General features: G+C 48.6%; 1 protein-coding gene across 1 annotated transcript in view; it reads right to left on the bottom strand.

Annotated features, from left to right (window-relative positions):
- Positions 1-6,699: 6,699 nt before the first annotated feature.
- ACACA (acetyl-CoA carboxylase alpha) overlaps positions 6,700-23,812 on the bottom strand; it is a 212,024-nt gene continuing 194,911 nt past the window's right edge. Inside the window, exons 53-56 of the mRNA XM_028157549.2 lie at positions 15,338-15,492; positions 14,583-14,753; positions 8,270-8,406; positions 6,700-7,124 (exon numbers count right to left, since the gene is read on the bottom strand). Coding sequence (XP_028013350.1) covers positions 7,001-7,124; positions 8,270-8,406; positions 14,583-14,753; positions 15,338-15,492 — 587 coding nt within the window. The 3' untranslated portion in view covers positions 6,700-7,000. The remainder of the gene's footprint in view (positions 7,125-8,269; positions 8,407-14,582; positions 14,754-15,337; positions 15,493-23,812) is intronic.

Here is a 23,812-nt window from a genome sequence, read left to right as displayed (position 1 = left end):
AAATTTATTTCTCACAGTTCTGGAGGCTGGACGCCCAGCTGGTGCCACATGGTTGGGTGAGGGCCCTCCTCTAGGCCACAGACTTCTCATTGTATCCTGACATGGCAGAAGGGACGGGATCGCTCTCGATCCTCTTTTATAAGGCACTAATCTTACCCATGAGGGCTCCACTTGCACAGCTCAAGCACCTCCCAAAGTCCCCAGCCACTAAAACCATCACCTGTGGGGATTCGAATTTCAACATATGAAATGGGGGTGGGCGGGGGGAGCACAAACATTCAGACCATAGCATTATACCCTTGGTCTCCCCAAATTCATGTCCTATTGCATGGAAAATACTCATTCCATCCCAACAGCCCCTAAGTCTTAAGCATCAACTTTAAAAAGTCTAAAGGCCAAAGTCTAATCTATCTATCATCCAAGTCAGATATGGGTGAGACACAAGGTAAATTCATCCTGAGGCAAACCCCCTCCAGCTGTGAACCTGTGAAATCAAACAAGTTATGTGTTTCCAAAATACAATGGTGGGGCAGGCACAGGATACACATTCCCCCAAAGGGGAGAAACAGGAGGGAGGGAAGGGGTGACAGTTCCCAAGCAAGTCCAGAACCCAACAAAACAAACATCACATCTTAAGGCTGAGAATAATGTGATGCTCTGCCCTCTGGGCTGGGGGCCCCATTTTCTGGACACACTGAGGGGGGTGGGTCTTGTCTTTTGGACACATTGGACCTCCTGGGGTTACCTGCCCCCGTGACTTTGCTACACAATGCACACTGCAGCTTCCCTGGGCTGGAATCAAACAGCAGTGGTCCTACCATTGGGGGGCTTCAGGAGGGCCCTAGCCTCCATGTCTCTGCTGGATAGGGGCTGGCTCCCCACAGCTTTGTGTGGGCGTCATATGGCCTATTGAAACCAGGGAATGGCCCTCTCTTGAAACTGAGGAGGCAGCCCTGATGACCTCTGAGTTGCCTTTTGCGTCCTCTTCCCTTGTCTTGAAGAACGGAGAAAATTAGAAGCTGAATAGCTCTATGGTCCCATCCTGTAAAATCTAAGAAGTCCACTTCCTTCATTCCTTCCCGTCTTCTTCCCCTTGAGTTCAAATAGGCTATTTTCCTGCTGTTGTGGCTGATGAAGTCCACGGTTCACACCCACACCAATTTCCTGATCAAAGGGTCGCTTAGCCACATCCTTAGTGGTGTTCTCTTCTGAACATGCTTTCTCATTTGCACTATGGGCAGACTGAGAATTTTCCATGTTTTCAATGTCTGCTTCCCTTTCAACAATTCTGTCTTTAAATCATTTCTCTCTTCTCACTTTTTACCATGAGCAGTCAAGAGATGCCAAGCAGCACCTTCAATTCTTTGATTAGAAATAGCTTCCATCAATGGACACGGTCACTGGGGCAGTGGGGACTTGTCCTGGGGGGTGGGAGTGGCCGGGGAGGGGTCGATGGGGGAAAAAGGAGACATATGTAATACTTTAAACCAGTGATGGCAAACCTATGACACACGTGTCAGCACTGACACGCGTAGCCATTTCTGATGACACGTGGCCACTGAGGCAGCCGCATGCCGAGGATGAAACATTTTGCGAAATAATGTTTTTTTCCTCAAAGTGACACACTACCCGAGTTATGCTCAGTTTTTTGGCGAAGTTTGACACACCAAGCTCAAAAGGTTGCCCATCACTGGTCTAGTTTCATTTTATTGCATATGGCTGTCCAGTTTTCCCAGCACCATTTATTGGAGAGACCATCCTTTCCCCATTGTATATTCTTGGCTCCTTAGTTGTAAATCAATTGTCCTTATATGAATGGGGTTATTTCTGGGCTATTATGTTCCATTGATCTTTGCATCTGTTTTTTTATGCCAGTACCATACTGTTTTGATGTCTATAGCTTTGTGATATAGTTTAAAATCAGGAAGTGTGATGCCTCCAGCTTGTTCTTTTTCAAGATTGTTTTGGCAATTCAGGGTCTTCTGTGGTTCTATACTAATTTTAGGATAGTTTTCTTTCTGTGAAAAAGAGAATTTTTATGCAGATTGCATTGAATCTGTAGATTGCCTTGAATAGTATGGACATGTTAACAATATTAATTCTTCCAATCCATGAGCATCAAGTATCTTTCCGTTTACTTGTGCCTTCATTTTCTTTCATCTTCTAATTTTCAGTGTACAGATCTTTGATCTCCTTGGTCAAATATATTCCTAGGCATTTTATTCTTTTTGATCTAATTATAAATGGGGTTGTTTTCTTAATTTCTTTCTGATAGTTCATTAGTAGTGTATATAAATGCAACTGACTTTTCTATATTCATCTTGTATCCTGCAACTTTACTAAATTCATTAATTAGTTCTAAGTTTCTTGGTGGAGTCTTTAGGGTTTTCTATGTATATCATACTATCTACAAATGAAGTGTTTTATTTCCTTTCCAATTTGGATGCCTTTTATTTCTTTTTCTTGCCTGATTGGTCTGGTGAGGACTTCCAGTAGTATGTTGATAAAGGAGCTTCCTTGTCTTGTTCCTGATCTTCCAGCTGTTGAGTGTGATGTTAGCTATGGACTTGTCATATATGGCCTTTATGATGTTGAGGCACATTCCCTCTATACCCAGCTGCTTCCACATTTTTAGGTTAGCTACGCAGCACCCACTCCTGGCCCAAGTTTTTGTCTTAGTCCACTTGGGTTGCCATAACAAAACACCACAGACTGGGTAGTTTATAACAACAAAAATTTATTTCTTATAGTTCTGGAGGCTGGCAGTCTGAGATCCAGGTGCCAGCATGATCAGGTGAGGGTCCTAGCCTTGTATCCTCACATGATGGAAAGGGGTGTCTCAGGATCTTCTTTTATGAGGCACTAATCCTATTCATGAGGGCTCCACCCTCACGCCTTAAGCATCGTCCAAAGCCCCCACCTTTTAATACCATCACTTGTTGAAGTTAGGATTTCAACACATCAATTTTTTTGGGGGGGAGGGGGCACAAATATTCAGACTATAGCACTCCTCACTGGTACTTCCTCATAATGTCCATGTGGCTCAACGCCTAGAGAGTCCCTAGCGCCTGCTTTCATAAGGGGATGGTTCTCTGAAAATGCCCTCTGAGGAAGGTTCTGAGTGATGACAGGTGTCCTCTTGTGAGCATAAGGAAGGGGCAGGGTATGGAGAAATCTGACATTTGAAAATTTGTTACTAATACCCACCAATTGGTTCATATTAACTAATTTAGGTAATTGTTCAAAAGCCCCTCTGAGGTCCTTGTTGCTATCCACATTTCACAGATTTAGGATCAGGAAATTGCCTAAGGGCAGGAGTGAGGGATCAGATATTTGAACCCAGTTCAGGCTTATTCTAGAGTCCAGGTTCTTCTAAGTGGCTATTAAAGAATCTGTTAGTATGGCCAAGAGTGCTGTCAGCTTTTTCTTAATTGAGGGCCTGGATGTCTTCAGTTGTTTTTGTCTCTCCTCACCCCCAATTCTTCCTGCTAACTCCAGAAGGCCAGTCATAGAATCACAATGTTAGGATTAGGCTCATCATTCAACCCCCTCTGAGCTAGTCTATCTCATTTCCTTCTAGTTGCTAAGGGGCTGAGCCGTCTGGGTGGACCAAATGCCCTCAGAGCTGAGGTTCCATTATCATTCTGCTGTTCCACCCCCTGATGTTTTGGAAGATTTTGCTCGCCCACGTTCTGCATTTATGAAGATGTCCCATTCCCATTCTTTATTATGAGCTGCCCACTGGAGCTCAGGCAGGCAGGAGATAGCCAGTACTACTTCCTGGGTTGTTAAAACACTTAGTCATCAGAAAGACAAACCGGCTTGTGAGCCTGTGCTGCCTGAGGCACACGCAGGATTTCTGGAGTAATGAAAATAGTGGAGTCACCCATTATACCCATGCCTCTTGGGGTGGCCTGGGCTCTATCTGGGCGACCCCTCCAGCTGGGGGACATTCGCTCCTGGAGCTGAGCTTGGCACCTAAAGCTGTGCTCCTTTCATCAATTAGGCTGCTTTCTAAATCTTTTCTTTTTTTGAAATCTTTATACCCAGTCTTCCCATGTCCCCAAACCATCTAAGGTGTCCCACTCTCTCCAGGCCATACCTCTTGTTTGGCTCAGCACTTAAAGATCTTCAGCGTCAGGTTCCATTGTCCACCCTCCCCCTAAAGGATGCTGTGCTTCTATCTAGCGTCCCTTGAATAACTTGGCGAATGTTGGTGCCCTGAATTGGGACACCCTGATTCTCTCCCAACTGGAAGCCTCTCTCACCACACACACGGCCTCACCATGGACCAGGGCAGCCCAGGTTTTACCCAGAGGAGGAGCCAGCGTTTAAGGGGAGGCGTCCTCCCTGCCCAGCGCCTCTCTAGGGCTCTCACCACAGCCTGGCCCTGAGCCTTGTGCATCAGGAAAAGTGCAGGAAGGGTCCTCCCTATGACGTCACTGGCACTCGCGTTTGTCACTGTGTTCTTGTTTCGCAGTTGGGGAAATCCAGAGGGATCCATGATGAGATTGCACAACCCTCGCTGTTCAATCTTATTACCCCAAAGTAGTATCAGTGGAAATTAAAATTTTTCTTTTATTGAAAAGACTGAAGGCAATATCACTCCCCAACAGGAGGGAAGGCCGAGGCCTCGATGCTGACCAGGGCTGCCTGCCCACGGGGTGCAGCAGCTGAAGGCTGGGAGAAGCAAATTCCCCCGGATCCTGACCCTCCCTTCTTACTCCCATTTCTAGAGCACCTGGCTTAGGGTGACTCAAACGGATAATATGTGGATGTAACATTTATTCCACTTTAGAGAAAGCCACCCTTTCTTAGTTACACATCCCAGGGAGACAGACACAGCACCGCGTTTAACCATCGGTAGAGGTCAGTGCTTCCCCTCCTCTTGTGACCGCTACCTGTCTTTGCACACGTTTAGGGACTGGTGCCCGTTCTCGCTTCAACCGCATGGAATCAGAGAAACCGAGGCAGAGGGCTGAAGGCACCCACTCCTGGGTTTCCTGCCCGAGGGTCTTTCGGCATGACGGGGCTCAGCCACCGGGGCGGGAGGCTCCCCGGCTCTGCGTGGGCTGAAATGACAAACAGTGACTCTTCTAAAAATTGGAGGTTTATTTCAACAAAATGTGAAAAGATTTGACTGAAGCTCCTTGCTCATCAGGGTGTGTCCATCGAACTTCCCATGAGACAAGTAAGGCTGCTCTGTGAACGAGGTGGTGGGACGTGGCAGTCTCAGTCCAGCACGTCCTGGTCCGTACGTGGCTACCCGCCTGCCTCAGCGACCTTGCTTGTGCCAGGGGGCTGTGTGGTGTCAGCTGGCTCACACTCTGTGGCTCCTCCGTCTTCTCCACATGAAAAACCCCTGTCCAGGGTAAGACCTAAAGTGAGGTGCTCTGGAGATGGAGCAGTAGGCATTACAGGGGTCTAGAGAGGAAATGGATTCGTTTAATGTGTCATAATTTGCAGAGGGGAGAGGCCCATGAGAGTAACCCACTCTGCCTCTGAGGAAATGCCGGGCAAGCACAGGCCCGCTGGAGAGCAGGCTTCACACCAGCTGTCGGTGCGTATCGCTTTATTTATTGCAGGAAAGTGGAGAGGAATAATCTGGTCAGAGATGAAATCAATTCTTACTGGGTTAGCAGACACTAGCAACAGTGGATGCTGCCTCCTGGACTGAAAGTTGTTCCCTACCTTTTCCCACTCTTCTCCGATAGTGCCGAACACTGTACCTTTACCAGGGCAGCCTGGCCGAGGCCCCGTGCTCCGGGGGTGGGGGTGGGGGGGTGGGGTGGTGTATGTCAGTAACAGACCCAGCCACACAGTTCCATCTGCACAAACTGTTCCCAAAGGAGGGGAAGTGGAGCTCTTTCTTGTGAACTACAGGGTTAAGGCTCAAAACTGTAGCTTGTATACAAGTATTCATATCAGTGCTTCTAAGACGTCTTAGTGATTTCTTCCTTGGTCACCAGTGACAAATGCAATTAGCTGCTCTGTAGGAATGGGTGCTACACCAGCCTCATCACCTGCCACTCTTGCTTGAGGAATACCAACGGGGGAATCGGTAAGCTCTCTCCTTGAATAAACTGGTTGTGGACAAAAACAAGCGTTCTCCACCACCCGTGAGGGGCCCCTGCGGGTAGAGCCCGTGAGCTGGAAGACAGCAGCACCAAGAGGGAGGCGTAGGTAATCTCAAGGTCATGTGGATTCTGGGGTCCTGGTGCAGAGAGCACAGGTGTCAGCAGCGGTGGGGAGACCTGTTGCCTGGAAATGGAGACAGCATCTCTGTGACAACCTCCCATCAGTGACAGAGGCAGCCTCCCCCGCACTGGCCTTCGGGCAGTGACCTGCAGGGAGTGGTAGGTCCCCATCTCTCCATTTGTTCTAAGAGAACTGACCTCAACGTTGAGGCCTCTAATCCACTAGGTCTGTTTTCTTTCTCTGCTCCTTGGATCACCGTTTGCCTTCATCTTTGAGTTCCCATGGAGCGTGCCAATTTCATGCTCTATTTTCCTTCACAAACAGTACCTTGGTGTGATGAGGCTGGGAATGATTCCTCTCCAGTGCTAGTGTGTGCTGGGCTGAATGTGGGGGTAAAGAAATAATGGACACGAGGCTTCTTCCTCGCCCCGGCCCTCCCCTGCTACCTGGGGTACAGGCTCCCGGGGCCGGGGACAGGTGAGGGCTGCTGACTGCCTGGCACCAAGGGGCAGCCCTGCTTCTGTGTAGGAAGACCTCATGGTACGTGTGTACCCTTCACTGCCTTCTCGGGTGTGTGCGGAGTAATAAATACTGAACGGGACAGGTGTGACGGCTGGAGCATGGCTCTGTGACCCTGTGTCCCGTGTGCCACACAGAACCTGAAACATTCGAGGGGAAGCAAAACGGCAGCTTGATTCCAGTGCTGGGTCTCCGTGCCTTCTCGTTACAGTGGTTTCCGTAGTAAAAGGCAGCTCTAGTCTAGCCCTTTTCTCTGGAGGCAGGGCGGGGGCGGGAGCTCTCCCTACGTTGAAGGGGAGTCCATGGTGGACAGGATCCGGACGACTTCTGCTCGCTGAGTGGGTGAGATGTGCTGGGTCATGTGGACGATGGAATCCATGGCGACCTCTGGATTGGCCTGGACCAAGCTGGAGAGGAAGGTGTGAGAGGTGAGGAGGCAGCGGCGTCTGAACCAGGCAGCACCTGGCCCTTTCCCACATGGAAACTGTCCCCACAGCGAGGTCAGCCTGACACATTCACCGTGCGAAAGGGAAGGAAGCACTTCCCAAACCAAAGCCAATGGGGGCCTGGCCTGGCGCTCGTGGAGTCAGCACGAAGGTCTGCCCACTGGTTAAATCTGGGGCATCAAAATAAGAATGAATTAAAAACTACTGAAAAACAGAAATCCATTAGTGTAAACCAACATGACTATATAATGCATGGAGGAGGAGAGAGGACTTCTGCGTGGAGCAGAATGGGAGTGGTGGCTGGGATTGAGGCCTGATGGAGTTTGGAAAGTTACTCTGAAACCTCGCAGTAAAGACTGGATCAAGCAAGAAGCATCCATGGAGGCTAAATCCAGGTGAAACTTCTGATGAGTACAGGACGTTTGCATCGCCTTAAAGTGTCTCCCCACAGACTGCTTACTAGGTACAAGGGGAAAATCAGTGATAAAAAGTGGAGAAACTGAGTAACATCGTGACCGGATGGTCGAAACGAACAGGAGGAGGGGCAGATGGCATCATGCGGCTCCAGATGTGGGCCCCGTGATGTTCTGGCTGAGCACATATGCTCTGAGACTAACCAGGGAACAGCCGAGAAACTCGGAGCGAGCAGCTCTACGTATGGATTAGACAGGAGAGCAGGCACCCTCACCAGCGATAAAGCCAATGGGGTAAAACGTAAAAAGTGCACCTGGGCACAGATTTGTTCTTTGCACTGTTTTTTAAAATGCTTCCAAATTAAACACTTTAAAAGATGCTCCCGCAGGCTCTGCCCCCTGCGATGGAGAAGCCTGCAGGAGGAGAGAGGCAGCTCCCCCAGGAAACTGCGTGCCGTCACTTTCCTCCCAGAATCTCACCCAGTCGGAGCACCTGCCTCTGGAGATAACGTTGGGCACAATGAACTAAGTCTGCAGCTAGCTGAGGAGGGACCGCGCTGGAGGGCTGTTTTCTCTGTGGGTCACTACAGCGGTCTCTGGTAGAGAGAGGCCACAAAGACTGTAGGCGTCACCATCTCCAGATGTGTTCTTAAGTCTGTTATTCCAGAGAGGTGAGTCCCCCACGCGGCTCACCTGCGGATCTGCTTGAGGGCATAGTCTCTGCTGATGTATTTGATGTTTTCCTCTATTACTGAGCGAACACCGTCCTCCTCTGTCAGCTGTTTCTCCAGCCACTCGACCAGGTCCTTGTTGTTGTCCCAAATGTAGGCCTGTGAACAGATGAACCCGGTCAAACAGCAGGGCCAGGCCGGAACCCGTGATGGTTCGATACTTGGAGAATGGATTGTTACTGCCGACACTGGAGAATAAGGAGACACCAGGCCTCGAGACAGGCACTGTCCTCATCCTCCCCTCCCTTCTCCAGACACGGATGGAGACTGGGAGCATCCACCGGGTCCCTCTAGGGGCATCAGTGCCCACACTCTGGCGCTGGCCTGTCCCTCTAGGTCTCTACCGAGTCCACGAAGGCTGAGGAGACTAGTCAGAAGCCCAGTTGTTTAGTAAAGTGCTGGCTGTTTGGTGGTTGAAAATGACATGTGTCCTTTCTGAGGAACTGAGACCCAGGAGATGCTGCCTGGCCATGGCGGTCTCCTGCACGGGGGAAGGACCTGCCGAGAGGGGACGGGCATCAGGTCATAAACCCCTTTTCCTCTCGATGAGCCTCTTCCAAATGGTCAAGACGTCTGTAACCCTGAGACCCACAAACCCCTCTCGCCTTTTTTTTCAAGATCATTTAGCTGAGTATTTCCTAGGTAGTTGACTACATAATAACTCAGGAGTGTGTTAGGAACCTAATAGCCTTGCTCTTCTGCTCTCATTTTCTTTACAAATCATTTAGGAATCGTTTTGTTAATGGTTTCCGGAAAACCAAGTACCACCATTAGGGCTCATTCATATTTATGTCATTTTGTTTGGGTAATTAAACACAAAGCTCGTCATTTAAAGGTGCGCTATCCTTCTCTGTTATCACTAACGAAGCCAAAGTCAGAATGACAATGAGTTTGGTGCTGTAACTTAATAGGTGGGTGCATGGGGGACTCTGAGGCTTGAGAGGAGGCTCGGGAAACCGGGGTCTACCAGTTGTGCCTGCATCACACCCTTCAGGAGGCCACGCGCAGGGAGAACCAGCCCTGATTTCTAACTTCCTATTTTGTGCCTTTAAAAATAATGTTTTTTTTCCACTTACTACCCATCTCTAACTTAGCTGGCAAGTCAGAGGTGACTGGCTATTTATTATATGTCGTGTAATTGACTCCACATTTCCAACAATTCTTATAGAGTCCTTCACAGCTGAAGGCCTGGGAGCCCCAGATCAGCAATGTGCCTTTTCTAGCTCTCTGCCCGTCTCTGTAATCGCTGGTAGAAAGATCAGGTCTCCTAGTCAGGGTGGTGTGGCCACGATGGTGCGAACCTGAGCGAGCCTTCCCCGCTCGCTGGGCCTGGTCAGGGCCGCTGACACACCTCGGAGCCTAAGGGGAGGGAAGGAGGTGCCGTCGCTTTCCCCAGGACATGGTCCTAACTCCTGCATTCCAGTTCCTACAAGCCACAGGAGCATGGATACACCTGGGCCCCTGAACGCTGACATCTCCATCGCTGGAAATTTAGCTCCGTGGCTCGAGGACCTCACAACGTGCCCCCACTGATGGAGCTCTGGAGGTAGGAAAAACTAAAACAATGACTACTGCTTGGGTTTCTGTATGGAAAAAAAAACCAACTAGGTTTACCCAAGAATCCCAAAGCCTTTCATTTAGGAGAATATTTAATACTCTTATTAATCATTTTTAATCCGTTTGCTTTTAATTAAGAAACAGCATGATGCTTTCCTATCAACATATGCCAGGGAGCAGATTAATTGTGGCTTAAGATAATGCTCCTTGATTGGTGTAATGTATTAGCTAACGAGATGCCTGCTTCTAACGATGCTCAGACACTACACTGGAAAGCCAGCTACCCTCTAGAGAAAACCCCTCTGTCTTCCCCTCGTGCAGCCACAGAATGTGCTAGGTGTTTAAATTAAACAAAAACACATTCCTCGACAGGACAAGGGCAACACATCCCCATCCCAAGTGTTAGAACGGTTGCTCTAAAGTCTCCCCTTTGAAAATGTCCTTCTATGAACGATCTACTGTTCACAGTCGAGCAAGTGGATGACAGCCAACAGTCCAATCCCACTTAAGTTCAGCTCGCGGTGCTGGTCCACGAAGGCAGAGGGGTCGCAGATCTAATTCAGCTGCACTCTTAGCAAGAATAAACAAACTTAAGCACCCACAGGTTTTCCCATCACAGACGTGGAGGATGTTGTGAGCTAACTTCCTTCCCTGGGGAAAAGCAAGGGACCCTCCTGCTGGGGCAGGGAGTCTAGAGTCCTCATCTGCCCTCTCAGAACAGTGTGCCAACCCTATTCCCAGAAGGAAAAAAAAAAAAAAAAGCCATTATCATTTCCCTCTGAAAATTATGAAAATGTGGCTCATTATTCCTAGTGTCCCAGTGTTGATTTTAAACAACTGTGTAATGCTGGGCGGTTAACCTCACAACAGGGCTGACACTCATCCCGATCAGAAAATTTTAAAACCAATAACATATCGATTATTAAACATCCCTACAGTGGTCTTACAATAATGTTCAGTAGGCACTTTATCACTCTCTGCATCAGCGGATAAGTATCTCCAGCACTACTCAGCCTCACTAATTGTGTGTAGTAATTAGTCTATCTTACAAAATCTAAATGACCTGTTTGAAAAGTTTCATTTCTAACCTACCAATCGCTGTGAAGTCCTCTTTACTCAGCGGTACGGCAGGGCCAGGGAGCGACCCAGGCACAGCCTGATGGATGTGAGCCCTGATGACCATGCCCCACAGCTAACTCACCCATGAGCGGCCTGGAGACACCTCCAGCAATGGGATTTTTTTGGAGGCTTTGGAGCACGACAGCAAATAGCCATGTGGGCTGGGGTCTCCTGAGAGCCACTCCAGTCTCAGGTTCTGCCTCACCTCCTGCCTCCAAATCAGGAGTTTGATACACAGACCATGGGTAACTTGAGGCCAGGCCTTGGGGAAGGGTAGATATCTGGAGAGTAAGGAGGTATTCTGGCGTCTTGGGTTGTGGATAAGTTAGAGCAAGCCAAAAACAAAGGTCCGTTACTGAGAATCTACTATGCTCTTGAACCACCGCCCTCCTGCCAAGATCACTGAGTTGTACATCTTTACCTCTTAGTCTGTTTCTTTATTTTCTTACCGTCTAACAAGCTGTGCTGAGAGAGGAAGCAACGGGCATACATTGTCTACTGAATGCCAGTCATTGTGCTCCACACTTGACTCATGTTATTTAAGTCTCACTGAACCCTGTGAAGTAAACATCATCCCCATCTTACACAGAGGAAACAGAGGCTTAAGCAGTATGTCTGCACGAGTAAGTGGCAAAGCTGGGATCCAAACAGTTTGAGATTCTAAACTCATGTTTTAGGACCCATTAGAATTGCTCCATGCAGAGTTCCAATCTCAATTTTTATTATTGCGGGGGGCAGGGGGGTCAGTGTGCCAACCCTAAGAATTACATCATCCAGTTATGTAGTATCACAGCGTCTTCAAATTTTTGGTCCCAGAATCTCCTTTTTTAGGATTAAGATGAAAAAACCCACAGTCCCTCAAACTGTGGATCTAAAATTAAGAGAGAAAGCATGCCCAAGAAACAAACGTGTGCCGTGTTTGATTTAAACCTACCTTTTTTTTTTTTCCAGGGAGCTGTAGTGATACTTCTCTTCTGCCTGCAGTGAAACTATGCACCATAAACTTATTTCCTATGACAGGACTGTCCCAGGACTCAAACAGAATCCCGCAACTCATGGTAGCGGATTCCTCTAAGGCAGTGATTTTCAGCTGGTGAGCCACAGAATTTTTAAAAAACATGCAATACCTGACCTCTTTTCCTTTAGATTGTAAAAAAAAAGACAACAGCCAACACAATAGCTGTCCTGTGTGAATGCCCTGCCCTGAACCATAAATATATAGGCCATATAAAGAGTTACACCTTATTGGTCATGTCGCATAATAAGGTTGCATCTGATTGGTTAATTCTTGGTACCAGAAATCCTTACATACAAGTTATAGGCACCTGATTTTTAAGAATTCACTTTGGAGCAAAAAGAGGTAGGTAATTAGTATTTTTTTTGATGTGTCATGAGATCAAAAGGGTTGAAAATCGATGCTCTGGGGGAAACAAAAGAATTACATCATCCAGTTATGTATTATCACAGTGTCTTCAAATTTTTGGTCCCAGAATCTCCTTTTTTAGGATTAAGATTAAAAAAGCAAATTCTTTGGGAAAAAAGAACACAGCATGGCTAATAGATCCCTACCACTAAATGTCTTTCCCGACCAGTAACCACAAGGATTAGTTACTTCTTGGTGCAATGCTGGGGTCTAGACTCAGCCAGCCTGCACTTGAGAGCCACACACACAGGATCTAGGACTGTGAGGGACCAACAAAAAGCGACGGTTTTAAGCCATTCCCAAACACCGAGCGGAGTGCATGTCAGCCCTTCAGAGGCAGCGCACACGGCCTCTGAACGTTGCTACCGTTTCTTCTCTCAATGGCGCTGCAGATTTTATCATCCACCCCACACTAAACTAGGTCCTGCTGAGCCTGCAGGATACAGAAGGAGGTTTCAAAGCCACCGCGCAGGATCAGCGGCCTTTCTCTCCTGGGCTGAGGCTGAGGCTCAGGCGGGTGCTGTTGGTAGATGGGGAAGGAAGCAGCCTCCTCGGGCACTGGGGCCGAGGTGGTTCTGTGCCTGATTTCCAGCCAGAGTCTGTCCTCACAGTGAATGTTCTCTCCATCGATAAGAAGTGGAAACGACCTCTCTCTCCAGACGCGGTCCCCCGGGAGCAGCACGCGAAGGAGCAATGGAGGACCTCTCCACTCACTTCACGCTCGGAGGAAAGCTATTCCTTCCCCTCATCCCTGTGCCTACTGAGGCCGCGCACGTCCATTAGCGACTAATGTGGTAGGAAGGCGGGACGGGCCTCTCCTGGCCACACGCACACACTCCATTTACCTAGCCAGCCACTCTTAACTGGAGAACAACCTCTTATTTTACACTTGCATGACTTTCAATGCCAACTTCCACTAGAAGCTGCCAGTAGCCACTGACAAAATTGTCTCACTCAATTATGATGCCACTGACTGACCTTAACCTGAACCAAATGTCACATGAGGCTGCACTCCCCTGCTGCACATCTGAAATATTTATCCAGAGAAGCTTTTCAGTCGTAAAAACATGGGTAGACTTAACACAAAGGTGAATCTTAGAAGGACCCTGATTTGGTGCCTTTAACACCGACGGCAAACTCAGGAGCCCCTTCCTGAGAACATGCAACAGAGACCGCTGCCCCCCCCGGACTCCAGCCCAGCAGTCACACAGGCTTCTGATCACTTCGCTCTCAGCAAAAGGTATTTTTAGCACCTACTACCAATATTCTGACAAAATGTTTACATGATGTATATGACTTACTTTTAATCCACATACTAATAAAGGTTAAATTCTTGTACTTATGAAGGAAAAGTTAGACCTTTTATTTCTGTCTTCCCGTGAACTATCTGTGCAGCCCGGGATTCCAGGGGCAGACGCACCCCAGCTCAGCAGAGTCACGGCTCCAAGACATGTGCCCTCTATGAGGTCACCCCAAGAACACCCTGGACTCATAGCTCACACTTCGAAATCAGATCTATAGTGGCCACAGCACCAACCACCTCAAACACGATCACCCCTTAGGCGTCTTGCTCCTGCTTCCTTCAATTCCACCCTCAACACAGCCTGAACAGTCTTCCTACAACCAAGTCAGACGATGTCTCTGCTGCTTAAAATACCTCAGTGGCTTCCCACAGGGCCAAGTTCAAACCCCTCAACATGGCCTTGCATGATCCCAGTCTCTGAGCCACCCTGAAATACCTGCAATGCATGATACTCTTGCTTCTGCCTGGAACATTCCTCCTGCATCCCCAAATCCAACCTCTTCCTCTGGTTCCTCTCTTTGTTCTCAGGTCTCTGCTACATCCCTTCTAGAAGTCTACCCAGAACCCCCTCCTGCTCCCACAGAGCGGGCCGGTGTCGTGCTCCATGCTGTGCTGGGTTTGCTACATTTAGCCTCGGTCTCACTGTGGTGTGTGGCCTCCTGACTACTCTGTCTCTCCCGTAGGGCTGCCTCTTTAACTGCCATGTCCCCAAGGCCTAATGCAGCATCTGGTATTTAGTACATTGCAGAAAGGTTTGCTGAGTGATAGAATGAGCTGCAAAAAATGCCCTACGACCTCTCCTGCCCTTAGAGGCCTGGGTCCTCAGGTGAGGTGGGAGCATAGCATGAGGCTCCTCCGAGGACGCCCACCTACCTTCACTGTTCCTTCCACTTCCACAAACCAGCGCCTCAGCATGGCCTGAACCTGGCCGTCAGTCAGCTCGGGGTTGGCGTTGTGGATTTTCTTCTTGACCAGGTCCTCCAGCAGGAGGCGCCTCAGCCGCCAGTAGAAGAAGGTGCGGGATGTTTTCCAATCCAGGATGTCCTGTGACAGACAAGAATAACCCCCGTCACCCCAGGCCAGAGGGAACTCCACAGGCACACAAACCCACTCGCCAGCAGGCCACTCAGAGACTTGAGAGCCGGCTGTGAGCTCCCTGCTCCGCAGATGTGTCCCAGTTCGGGATGCAGCCCTCCCTCTGCTGACCACAGCACCGGGCACAGCCATGGGCCTGGCTAACGCGTAACCCCACTCCTGGCTGCGATGTTTTGGGGAAGGGGCTCTGAATTCCCAGATAACCATAGTGAGGAACGGGGTTTGAGCAGATGGCAACAAAAACTGCACACAAATCAAGTGTTAGCTGTGCCGGAACCCTGACACTGTAGTAATTTGCAGCCTGAGCACCACGTGGGCAGCTCTCCCGCGTGACTCGGTTTCCCACCAGTAGAATGGAGCTTGCCTCCTGAGTCATGAATTGTTTTAGGATGAGAGTGGATATAGGAAAAGGGAGAAGTCTCTCCAAGATATGGAAAACGGTTTGACCCGCACACAGTTTTCACCTGCCCCCAACGGCTCCTGCTCGTGAGGCCTCAGATCTGACAAGTCAGAAGCGCAACCACTGTACTTACGTTAATAACACCCTTCTCCTGCATCCGGCCCGGTGTGTCGTGCAAGTCAGCAAACTGCACGGCTACCTGGTGGTAAATGGGCAACAGGAACTCCTCCCGCTCCTTCAGCTTGTTCTCCAGCTCCTTCCGCTCAGCTGCGCTGAGCTCAGGGGTGCCTGCAATTAAAGTAACCTGCCCGTCACACGCTGAGGTGACCGGAATCTCTGCCCAGGAGCAGCCAGTCATGGGAAGCTCAAAACCGCCCCTCCCTCTGTGACCTGCTCTCCGTTGTCTTCGCCACCTGGGAATAGCAGGGCTCCCCGAGACGCCACGGAAGCCCACACGTCCTCCTTTCCCTGTGGAGGTCACAACTGGGGAAGCAGCCGTGAGAGTCCCTGTCCCCAGCCTCTCCCGAGCAGGTGCAAACCACCACCTGGAGGCTGGTGTGTCTCCTCCTCTCACGGACTGACAGCCAGGTCCCTCCTTTCCTGGCGAAGGACCCCGTGCCCATGCCCTGTGACCTGCATTAGAGCTGCTGGGCTCTCAGGACACAGAACGTGGGACAGCACCCCCTGTGCGTCTGGAACAAACCACAGCTCTTCTCTCCCCACACCAGCACCCACCCAACTCGGTAAGGATCCAGATGGCTTTTAAAGGCACAGGCTGCTTTCCGCCACAGCTTCTCATCTCAGATTTGGACGCTCTTAGCCTGAAATTTATAGACTCCAGCCTGGTGGGAGCCGGGTCTGTGTGTCTCATGCCAGCTCAGTGGGTTCACCAGCCTCTGGCTCCTGCCTGGGCTGCTACGGACAGAGCCAACCCCTGACCACAGTGACAAAGACACTCTAGTTCCTGGGCGGGAAGAGGGGGGAGAAAGGCAGCCCACAAACCTATTGTTCACTACCCTCAACTGGACAGACAGGAGAGTTTGGAATTCCTTCGCCATCACAGGGTCCCAGTCGAGGTGCTGCTGCTGTACGTTATTCCCAGTTACTCTCGGGATGGGACTGGCAATCAATACTGAGATGTTGGTGGCCTGCCTGGGAAGGCGGAGTAAGTCTAGCTGAAGGAGCTCTAGGTGATCGTCCCTGGTGTTGAGGACAACCCGAAGGGCTTTGTCACTACAGCTGACAGGTAAATACATGGCCACACGTGACGGGACACAGAAGAGAAAGGTCTTTTTCAAGCATGTCTGTCTGGGAACAGGCCTTGCTGTTTATGCCACTATGAATCATATGCCATAAACAGCCTTGGGCTGCTGAGTGAGCCGTATTATATACAAACACATGTTAATAGAACAGGGATGTAACTATAGTACCTAGTTCCATTTTTATGAGGTTTTTGGATGCACACCTCTACTTTAAAAAGCACACACCATCGCTACTTTAAAACTGTAAGGCACAGAGCTGGAGGCTGTCTTTTCCTGGGCTCCCACACAGAGGACAATCACGGACTGGCCACTCTGGTCCCTGGCACCTCAGCAGCCTTCTTTCCAAACCAGGGAAACAGCTTGATGGCGCTGGGCCCCACGAGTGGGATGAGATGAAGGCCCATTCATTCTAACTGGATCTGCCTGGAGAACTGATGGGTAGAGATGGGCTGCAAGCTTCTGCGAGGAGACTGTCTCAGTTATTACACCCTGACAGGGAAGCAAACATTTTCCCTCCTCCAGTAAAGGAACCACGACTCCTTGGAGAAATAGCTGATTCCAGGGATGGGGCAGGGAAAATATAAGATAAGCCTGGAACACATTGTCACAAAGAACAGGAAGCACTGATAAAATGACTGGGACATGTTAAAAGGACTTGGGAGCCATTTTGAGGGTGCTCCCATTGGCCAAATCAGGGACAATTCGAGTAGCAAATTTATAAAAAAAGATAATGTGTTTATTATCAGACAGATCATTTATGAAATCAAATAAGAGCCCATGAGTAACTGATCCTGATGTAAACGATCAAATGGGAGCGCAGGGAAAGCTCTCCCTTCTGGCAGACTAACAATGAACAGACATAGAGGCAGGATGGGTCAGTCACCATGTTACAACCACCACAGTCACTGGTTTTGCCAGGAAATATCAATGGATATGAAAACCAGCAGGTGAAAGTTTGATGAGGAACGGGATATTTACATAGTCTCAAGTATCTCCTTACAAATTACTTATTCATCACAAAGGGGAAAATGACAATTTTACAGTGGGTTAGCCCGTGGTCGGCAAACTGCGGTTCGCGAGCCACATGCGGCTCTTTGGCCCCTTGAGTGTGGCTCTTCCACAAAATACCATGGCCTGGGCGAGTCTATTTTGAAGAAGTGGCGTTAGAAGAAGTTTAAGTTTAAAAATTTGGCTCTCAAAAGAAATTTCAATCGTTGTGCTGTTGATATTTGGCTCTGTTGACTAATGAGTTTGCCGACCACTGGGTTAGCCCAAGGAACAGAACCTTAAACGTGATCACAGTTACCATGGGCAAAAACAGCCTCCTGAGAGGTGGCTGGAGAAGGACATAAAACCACTTCTGCAATATTCCTGCCCAAAACGCAGTCTCTCTCTCACCATGGGGAAAAGACGAGACCAGCCCAAACTGAGGAACAGGCTACAGAAACGTGGCCTGTATTTTTCAAAGAGTCCAGATCAAGCAAAGGCCAAAGAATTAGTCCAGATTAAATAGACTAAAAATACTTGACAACAAATAGGCAAAACTTTAATATGAAACATCAGTTAGACAGTGGTGTTGTGTCATTGTTATCATGATTTTGCTAAATATGTCGTGGTTATGTGAGGGAAAGTCTGTGTTTTTAGAAAGACACACTAAAGATTTACAGATAAAGGAGCGTGATGTCTACAGATCCTTCTCCAATGGCTCAAAGACAGAGTGTGAGTGTGTATGTGTCTGTGTGTGTGTAGAGAGTGAGTGAGCACATGCCTATGAGCATGCAGAAATAAATGATAAAGCAAATTGGACAAGATGTGAACAATAGGTGAATCTGAGAACTAGGCATCGAAAGTCCTGTGTACTACTTTATAACTCTTCTGTAAAATTGTATCAAATGGAAAGTAAAAAAAAAAAAAGAAGCCCAACTTAAAAAAAAAAATGTTTTTCCTGGCTCCCCAATGCATACAATCAATAATCAAAGCTAATATTTACAGGGTACGAGGCACTATTCTAAGAGCTTTATATCTAATAATTTATTTCATCCTTACAGCAGCCTTAGGAGGTTGGCATTCTTATTATCCTCACCGTGCAGGTGAGGAGACTGAGGTGCTGAGAACTGATGTACCTCACCACGGTCACAAAGCCAGAAAAGGGCACGCCAGGGCTCCGGGCAGCAGCACGGCTCCTGCAGCTTTTGGACACCACGTGATGTGGTCTCTGTGCTCACCTGGGGCAGCGGAGACACGTGCTTCAGTAGCAGTGTCCCTTTGATTTCAGAAAAGGCTACATGATGACAGCAGACTCCTGGCTGGTGTTGCTGAAGTTCTATCTTAGTCCCATTCCACAACTGAGACCAAGACGATGTCTCCAGTAATCCCTATTCTAAGTCCCACTGCAGATTTAAGGGTAGCTCCTCCCGTAATTGTGAAAACCAAAACTAACACTAGCTCTGCTGGGGTGGGGGAGGGATGGCAGGATCATGGGTACGGCTGAATAGAACGTTTCAGACGTACAGCATTCTCCTGGGTAACCAACCAACATTGCGCTCATATGCACATCTATGTATATGTGCATCATCTATAACACATACGGTTTACTGAGCATTTACTATGTGCCAGGCACGGCACTCAATGCTTTCAGTATCACATAAGTCACCGGCACAATGCAGACTTAGGTCTGGTCAGCTGTTACGACCACTGCCAGGCTGAATACCTCAATATTACAGAACACTTTCCAAGTTGCTTCACATACATCATTTCTAATCCTTATAAAAACCCAGCCGTATAAAATGGATGTCTACTTTACAAATGAGAAAACCAAGGTCCTAAAAAGTCAGCAAAGTGACTTGCCCAGTGGCATCCAGCTCTTAAGCCGCAAAGTCAGGATGTGCACTTGGGGCTGGTGTCCCTGAGGCCTGGGTTCCTCCACATTAAATGGAACTAAAGGCCATCAAGCAGGTGTCCCGGCAGTGATTGCCACTGAGGGGAATCGGCTGGAGAGCTTGGTTCATTGGGTTAGAGAGGGGTCAAGAGCCCAGCTCAGCACTGGGAGCAGGGGGGGCTGACTTATGAGCTTGGAGCAAAGCATTCTGAAAACAAGGCCTTGGCTTCACCAAGGTGGAGGGACAGAGAAGGCTGGCTCCTGGACTAACAAAGGTCGTGTCCACCCAATCAAGCTGTTCTAGAGCTTTGAAGTAATACCCAAACAGCCCTCGCTCGTTTGGTTCAGTGGATAGAGCATCAGGGCACATGTCTGGGTTGCAGGCTCAATCCCAGGAGGGGGCGTGCAGGAGGCAGCCCATCAATGATTCTCTCTCATTGATGTTTCTCTCTCTCTCTCCCCCTTCCTCTCTGAAATCAATAAAAATATATTTTAAAGAAAGGAGGGAGGGAGGGAAGGAGGGAGGGAAGGAGGAAAGGGAAGGTAGGAAGGGAAGGAAGGGAAGGGAAGGGAAGGGAAGGGAAGGAAGGAAGGAAGGGAAGGAAGGAAGGAAGGAAGGAAGGAAGGAAGGAAGGAAGGAAGGAAAAATAAATACCTGTAATGTTCCGCCCCCGGAGACTAGGAAGATCAGAGAGCATCCCCCCAAAGGCTGCCTTGCTTGAGCCCTTCGGCAATGCTTCTGATCACAGTTCGGAGCCTACCTCAAAAAAGCATCAAAGCAAAGCAAAGACAGAGGTAGAGAATGTCTGTATTTTAAATGCACATGAGAAAGCCGAGGATGTGTGTGCTTTGTTTTAAGGGGGAGATAAAAGGTCTTTTAAAATTTATTTTCTAAAACTAAAATGCTGCTCTGAAGCCAGACAGACCCTGTGCAGCACCGAGAGCCCTCTCGCCTTGTACAGCAAAGCAGCCAGCCCCGGTAATGATTCAGGGGAGATTAACAAATATGTCAATGTCTATTTTCTGCTTAATTTAAAAGCGGCGTCTATAAAGATTTTTGACTTCTGAACCCTGTTCTCCTGAAAGAAAGAAGGTAAGAATGAGGAGGGGGATAAAGAGTGATTATCCTATCATTGATCGTTTGTCAGGAGCATTTCTTATTCACTGGACTATTGTAAAAAGCTAAGCTCTCGATCAATCCTGTAAGCTCCCTGCACAATTAAATATCTTGGAATGGTTTTCTTTCTTTTCTGGCCAGATTGCAGGGCCTCAGGGTTTTTAGGAAAGCAAGTCAGGGTGTGTGTGTGTTTAAGAATATGCTACCGAGAGGAAAACCATTCTTTTCTAGAGCCCTACTTTTGGAAAAGGCTGAAATGAGAGAAGAGAGATAGGTTGCTCTCCTCAAACTTCCTTCCCAAAATAAAAAGTCCCCACGAAATACTAAAAATCTAACTTTATAATAAAACATTTTAATGTAAAGAGTTAATAGTAATACAGAAAGAAGTCTGATCAAATGAGACGAGCTAACGGTTCTGAGATGTGCTGGTACTGTTTGAGTACCTTCATCTCATTTAATCCTCGTAACAACCCTAGAAGTCACACTATCTGACAGATGAGGAAACTGAGGTGCAAGAAAGCGAAGTAACTTGCTCAGCGCCCAGCGCTGAGCTGAGCTCTAACACCTCCCACAGCTAGGAAACGGTGGGGCTGGGTTTTGGGCTTAGGCAGCCTGGCTTCAGAGCCTGTGCTCTTTACAGGAAACAAGTTAAACGGACCCGCGAGTGTTCGTCGGGCAGCAGCCTGTCAGGTGTCCCGAGGCCAACGTAATGAAAAGCCACATCTCAAAAAGCTCCTGAGGAGAGAGCGGATCTCTGCAGCAGGCGGTGTTTTTTTACCGCGGGGACACTGACGGAGGGAGGCGGAGGCCAGCCTCCCCTCTGGATGAGCAGGCCACATCCTACGGAGGAGGACTCGGAAGGAGGGTGAGCCCTTCAATGCTTAGAATAAAAAGCAGGCACAGGCTCAAAAATCCTCTGCTCAAAGGCACTAGATAACCTTGTAGAAATCTCTTTCCCTTTCTGAGCTCAGTTTCTCATTTACTATGTAACAACAATATTCATCTGGCAAATAAGAAAAATGTTTTGCAAAGCAATGTGATATTAAAGTGTTTTTAAAAATATTTTTTTAGTTATACGAAGAAGCCTATGTAAATTATAACCCAATTTTAACTCTTATGGGCCTTTCTTCCCTCTAAGAATGCCATTCGCTTTGATTGGTTAAATACTTATAAAGCTAAGAAAAGAATTAGACCACCCTCCCTCCTAAGCCCCAGAATATCTCGGATATAGGAACACACCTCAGCCTTAAGACTGAAAAGTCAGCATAAAAAAGATTGGAGACTTATTAAGATTCAGAAGCACAAATGTAAGTCACTGTTTAAAAGATCTGTGTAATCATATTTTCTATGTTGAGAGAAATTTCCTTATGAAGATTGTAAGAACAATGGGGGGAAAACCCTGCAAAACTGTTTCTGTATCCATAACAGGTGTGCCTTTCCTCACACAGAAGCATTCTGGAGAAACTGTGTAAATCAGATCCCGTTTCAAATGCCTTCAGGGAGCTATTTAGGAGGAACCCTGCAGTGAATCCTTTGGTAAAGCAAATAATCCTTTTGTAATGGGAATAATTTCTCCCAATGTATCTAGTTTTTTAAAAAATCCCATTTTCATATATCTGCTTTTCTTCAAAGGGGGCCATACCTATCTAAACACAACTTCATTTGCATATTGATTTTAACAGCAATCCTCTCAGGGGATGTTTAACCCTACGTTTCCTGGCAATGGTGTAGGCTCTGCTGCTCATATTTTTAAAAAGTCATTATAGTAAACCCAGAGATCTCCAAATAGGAATAAAAATTAGATTACTCCCCCCGCAGCCCTGTACTCCCATGCAAACACCCCACACAAAAGAATCAGGAGGCAGCACAGAATTCTCTGAATTCAGTGGCAGTCCCCGGGAGTCTTGACTCTTGGCTTTCCCTAAGTTGCTCTCACTGAGTTGGGCAGGAGCAGGAACAGGAATCTGAGTCAGTGGGGCAAGTGGGGACAGACATGTGCTGGTGACAGCCTCCAGGCAGGCAGGAGCTTAGGTCAGTCTAAGGAAATGCCTGCCAGGTCCTCTGGCTGGACAGAATTGTGAATCATTTCTTCCTGGGAAGAGGCAAGCCCCCGTGCTTTTATACATCCAGTCCGGTTAATGGATCAGACCAAACGACCCCTTCCCTTCTCCTGGAAAACACTGTCACTGCTGCACTAACTGCATTAGACCAAAGGGCTTCTGTATCAGTGGGATGGGGTAGGTTTTAAGCTGCTGCTCATTTACAGGCGGAGGCTCCATCCTGGGCCTGCCTAGCAGAGCCCGTGGTTAGGTGGCCATGGTTAGTGAGGCTGCTCCGTGTGCCATAGTGAGAGGGCCAGAGGCTACTTCCCAGACGTGGGTAGGGGAACTTAATTCTTTCCTGGTCTCCTTTCCAGTAAGGGTGCTGCTTTCTGCCTCAAACAAGCAAACTTTGGCTCTTTTCAGTTGCAACATCTTGAAGATGGACACAGAGAAGGGAAAACACACACAGCTCCGATACGTGATCACCTTGGCCAGAGAAGCAGCTCGCCCCCCAAGCTCCTGGCCCCCAGGGAAGGCCGTTCCCTTCATCCTGGCTGCTAGCTTGGGAGGAAGGCATTCCTGGAGGTTTTTGCAGACAATCTAGCCTCACTGCAGCCACGACATTCCACCTGCACCTGGGGGGCCTCGGACCTGGGTGCCGGGTGCTGGGAGGCCAGTGCTGCCTCCGCCTGTTGTTGGACAGGCACTCCCAGGGCGCGCGCCATGTGGGCACAGCCAAGGTGCTGCATGGCAGGCTGCCCGGCTGTGTGGGGACGGGGCCACCATGGAGATGTGTCTACCTCACAATAAAGTTCCACTAATCAGCTCCTCTGCTCTTTGTAGAGGAGCTGACTGTACTGAGGGAGAGGGACAGTGGAGAAAGTACAATGGCTTCACACTTGAGCTGGACAGTTCTCTCTCTATCTAAATTGATTTGTCATTTCCCTCTGAACACAAGAGGAGGGGGAGGATCCAGGTAAGGACCTCAGGTCATGCTGGCACTCGGAGGCCAGGCTAGGAAGGCCATCCCGCTCGGCGCCAGGCTCCCTGCTCCTGTCTCTGTGAGGAGATAGGACGTCAGAGACACACAAAGAGGCCTCCGAGGGTGGGGCTCTATGGCCAGAGGAGGAATTTAATTCCCTAAGGCAACCAGAATGGTAGGATGCTAATCCTCCCCACACAGACTCTAACCAAGCCCAATCCAGAGAATGCAGGGGCAGAACTGGTCCAGCAACGAAAGGCTCCGGCATTTGGGCTTCTATCACATTTCTCTCTGGGGAAATTCTCCCCTTTACCTCTACCAGGAATC

This window comes from Eptesicus fuscus, chromosome 20, assembly GCF_027574615.1.
Source record: "Eptesicus fuscus isolate TK198812 chromosome 20, DD_ASM_mEF_20220401, whole genome shotgun sequence".
NCBI classification, from domain to species: domain Eukaryota; kingdom Metazoa; phylum Chordata; class Mammalia; order Chiroptera; family Vespertilionidae; genus Eptesicus; species Eptesicus fuscus.
This window is presented reverse-complemented; position numbering and strand designations above follow the sequence as displayed.